The sequence below is a fragment of the Echinops telfairi genome, unplaced genomic scaffold (assembly GCF_000313985.2).
Source record: "Echinops telfairi isolate 266 unplaced genomic scaffold, ASM31398v2 ScPeMD7_7425;HRSCAF=8463, whole genome shotgun sequence".
Taxonomy (NCBI): domain Eukaryota; kingdom Metazoa; phylum Chordata; class Mammalia; order Afrosoricida; family Tenrecidae; genus Echinops; species Echinops telfairi.
In genome coordinates, this window is record NW_022111325.1 from 1,708,131 (window position 1) to 1,711,938 (window position 3,808).

Consider the following 3,808-nt stretch of genomic DNA (forward strand, 5'->3'; position numbering starts at 1 on the left):
AGACCCATATCTATTTTCTTCTCCACTAATCCTGGTTCTGCCTGCTGCCCCCCACACTAAGCCTCACTCCCCTAATCCCCAGGGCTGGGGGGAGGGGGCCAGCTCTGCTGGGCCGCCCCACTCAGGGCCTCCCTGCCCTCCATCAGCTGGCTCCAGAGTGCCCCCAGCACGTACTGGGCCTGCCTCACTGAGGTCGGCACCTGGAAAGCGGTCCAGCTGCCTCGCTCTTTCCAAGGCCTGGCCAGTGCCTGCTATCTTTTGGTGGTGGACACACCCCAGAGCAGGTGCCCTTGGGCATTGAGGGGTAGGTGATAAGGACAGCCACCCTCCACCCCACCCCCTCTGCTGCCCAATCTCCCCTCCACCAAAGACGGGGCAAGCTTGACTCAGGGCCCAGTTTCAAGAGAGCTGCCCACCGGCCTGGCCGGTCGAGCAGGCCTGACAGTGAGGGGAGCCTGGGGGGTGGCAGCAGGGGGGGGTGATGGGGCGGGCACTCCATTTTCCCCCTACCAGGCAAACAGACTGAACAGACCTCACCTGGTTCCCTGGCACAGCTTGCCCCCCCCCCCCCCAACAACCACTATACACGCCCATGCCCACAAGGTCTTAGCAAGAGGGGGCATGCCAGGCTGGGTGGAGATGGGCGGCCCTCACGGGGCGTCAGGGGGCTGGGCCCTCTGGGATGCAGAGGTGGGAAAGGTGCCCAAGGTGGGGTGGGCACCCTGGCATGGGAGCCCCACCCTCACAGAAAGAAGGGGAGGCCTCACCGCACCCACCACTCCCAGATGATGGGGCTAGGAGTGCCCCCTTGGCCTGGTTGGCATCAGCACAGCTCCAGGTGGCATCTGAGTTGGCATGGGTGGCAGGGCCCTGGGTAAGGGCTGGGGGAGTTTCCAGGAGCTCCAGCACTCTCTGAGCACCCTCTTCCTCACACGTGTGCCCTCTGTCGCTCCCCACACCACCCACCCCGTGCCTCCTTGGTGTACCCCTCCCCTCCCTCACTGCTTCCTCCTAATCCTGAGGCCTTGGAGTTGGGCCTAAGGGGTTAAACACCCACCCTCGCCCAAGCCCTGTGTGAGTTTCATGAACCAGCCTGAGCCTGTGACCTGACAGCAGGGTCAGCCAATCAGCACCCCTGCCACACGGAGTTGCCACAGAGACTGGCCCTGGGGTGGGAGAAAGGGCGGGCTTAGTGGCGGGAATGGGTGAGGTGAGGAGGAAAGAAGGGAAGAGGGGTAAGGTGAGCCATGTGCCTGCGGGTGCCCAGTTCTCTGCCAATGGACTAGGTGGCTGGCCTCCCCACCCCCCCACCCAGGAGGGACGTGCTCTCTGCCTGGGGCCAAGAGGGATCTCACTGCCGCCTCAGTGGCCGGTGGTGCCGCTGCCCACCCAGTGTTGGTTTGTTTCCAAGGCCACTGGCTGTTGGGACCCTTTGCACAGGGCAGGCAGGGGCCTGGTGAGCTGGGGGAGGCGGAGCTTGTCCACCCTTGGCCTCCCTGGCATGGGTGAGAGGAGTGGTTGGGGGCACTCGGGGTGGGAGTGAGTGGACTAGCTAAGGGAACCTAGGCGTGGCTGACAAGCACAGACAGACACGTGGGTGCTGCTCACCCAGCGTCCGTGCAGGAGTCAGGCCCGGCGGTGCAAGGAAGGTGGCAGGAGGGAGGCGGCTTAGAGACAATGCCGCTGCTGTGTGTTCTGGAGAGGAAATGTGTGGCCCTACACCCCCCCACCCCCGCACCCACTCCAAAAAAAACCCACTTTCTCCATCAGCGGCCCAGACGGAGCAGCTGCTGGGAGTAGTCAGGGGACAGTGACAAAATACAGAGGTCCCCCTGGGTCCTCCCCCCTTCAGATGACAAGCCGAGGGCAGGGACTGGGCCGAGGTCACGCAGAGCTGTTCACCTGGCTCCCTTCAGTGGTTTGATTTTGGGGAGGGAAGGAGGCTGGCTGACCTGTCTCCAAAGAGTTTAGTAAGCATAGGCCACCTGTGGAGTGAATGTACACCCCCCCACCGTACACCACCACCACCCCCTGGCTGCCCTTCCTGTCGCCTGCCTGGATCTCAGGGTTGAAAGAAAGGGGTAGCCCTCACCAAGCACCTGCAGTGGGGCCCCGGTGGACTTATTTAACCTTATAACCCTCCCAGTCAGGTGGGTGTCTCCCTTTTGTAGTGGGGCGCCAGGCGGGAAGCACCGCCTGGTTAAGGCCAAGCACGTTTCCACGCGAAGGCCGCCTGCCTCTAAGCACCCAGCACTGGCTTCAGGTGCTCCAGACCTCCCCAGGGTGCAGGCTGGAAGAATGGGGCCTTGGGCCTTCTGCTGCAGGCCCCTCCTTGTACAGCCTAGGGAGAAGTGACTTGCCCAAGGTCATTCAGCAAGATAGCAGCAGAGCCAGGGCTGGGAGCAGATCTTCCCCCCAGCCCAGTTTTGCCATCGCTGCCACCCTGCCCCTTATTCGGCATGGTCTTGGAGGGGAAAGCAGAGAGGGTGGGGTGGCGATCCCTAAGGTGCTGGATGGAGTGGGGGGTCCTTGAGGAATGAGGAGGGAGAGGTGGTGGTGGAGGGGGGAACTCAGCCTGTTGGCGGGTAGGGGGCCAGGACGATGCTTATCAGTATGGGGCAGGAAGCGCCAGCGCCAGCACCCAGCAAAGGGTGGCTGCTCCTTAGCGCCTGTGTGGGGGAGGGGAGGATGTCAGGGGGTGGGGGTGGGGGGTGTGCTGCTGGGAGCTGTGTTTCCCGTGTAGTGTCTACTAGAAGGGGAGATGAACTTCTGGTGGCCGGGGAGAGCCGTGAGGAGCCGGGAGCGGGCGCACTTGGTGTTTGCACAGTGTTTAGCTGCTGTACCGGACGGTTTGGAGAGCGAGGACGGGGGCCAACGTGCCTGCCTTGTGCCTGGCCTCGAGCTGACCTTGGGCCAGTGGGAACCCGAACATTCCCCTTGGCCGCGAGGAGGTCCGCCTGCACAGGCTGTCGCCCAACCTTTCAGATGACTTGAGGCCGGTGGCCAGAGCCACCAGGAGTCCCTTCACCCACTTCTTCATTAAGCTTGCACCCAGACCCAAGCACCTTCTTCCAGGCCCGTCCCCCAGGCTCCCTCCACAGGGCCTGAGAGTGGGTTGGGGGATGGGCACGGATCTCATTCCTCCGAGGAAGGGGTCAGAAAGGACAGGCCCACAGAGGCAGGCTTGGGGCGCAGTTGGCAGTTAGTGCTCCTGTCTGGGGCTGTGCGTTCAGTTTGTTCCTCACGTCCTTTGGAAGGCCACCTCACCTATCTGAACCTCAGCCCCCCTTGTGTGTGGAAGGGCTGGCTCAGCGGGAATCTTTCAGAGGGAAAGAATTTGGCACGGGGCTCCAGTGGGGCACAATGGCTAGATGCCGGGCTGCTCCTGGGAAGGTCAGTGGTGCGAATCCACCGGCGGCTCAATAAGGGAAAAGCCCGGGTAAGGTCATCTGGTAAGGGCCACAGCCTAGAAAACTCAAGGAGAGCTCTGCTGTCAGGCTTGTCACAAACCGGGGAACCTTCGTCAGTGCCCCATAAAGGCTGCTGGCCCCCAGGCCACCCCCAGGCAGGGCTGCGAGTTCTTACCCTGCTCCTCTCCTCTGTTTGCCACTGCAGGAGAAGATGGGGAGCCCAGAGGATGACCTCATTGGGATTCCGTTCCCCGACCACAGCAGTGAGCTCCTGAGCTGCCTCAATGAGCAGCGCCAGCTGGGCCACCTGTGTGACCTCACCATCCGAACGCAGGGTCTGGAGTACCGCACCCACAGGGCCGTGCTGGCGGCCTGCAGCCACTACTTCAAGAAGCTCT

General features: G+C 62.8%; 1 protein-coding gene across 1 annotated transcript in view; it reads left to right on the forward strand.

The window, feature by feature from the left end:
- Positions 1–3,808, forward strand: part of ZBTB7B (zinc finger and BTB domain containing 7B) — a 14,710-nt gene that overhangs the window by 8,267 nt on the left and 2,635 nt on the right. The window contains exon 2 of the mRNA XM_030887873.2: positions 3,616–3,808. This exon is cut by the window's right edge and continues 1,042 nt beyond it. Within this exon, the coding sequence (XP_030743733.1) occupies positions 3,622–3,808 (187 nt within the window). The 5' untranslated portion in view covers positions 3,616–3,621. The remainder of the gene's footprint in view (positions 1–3,615) is intronic.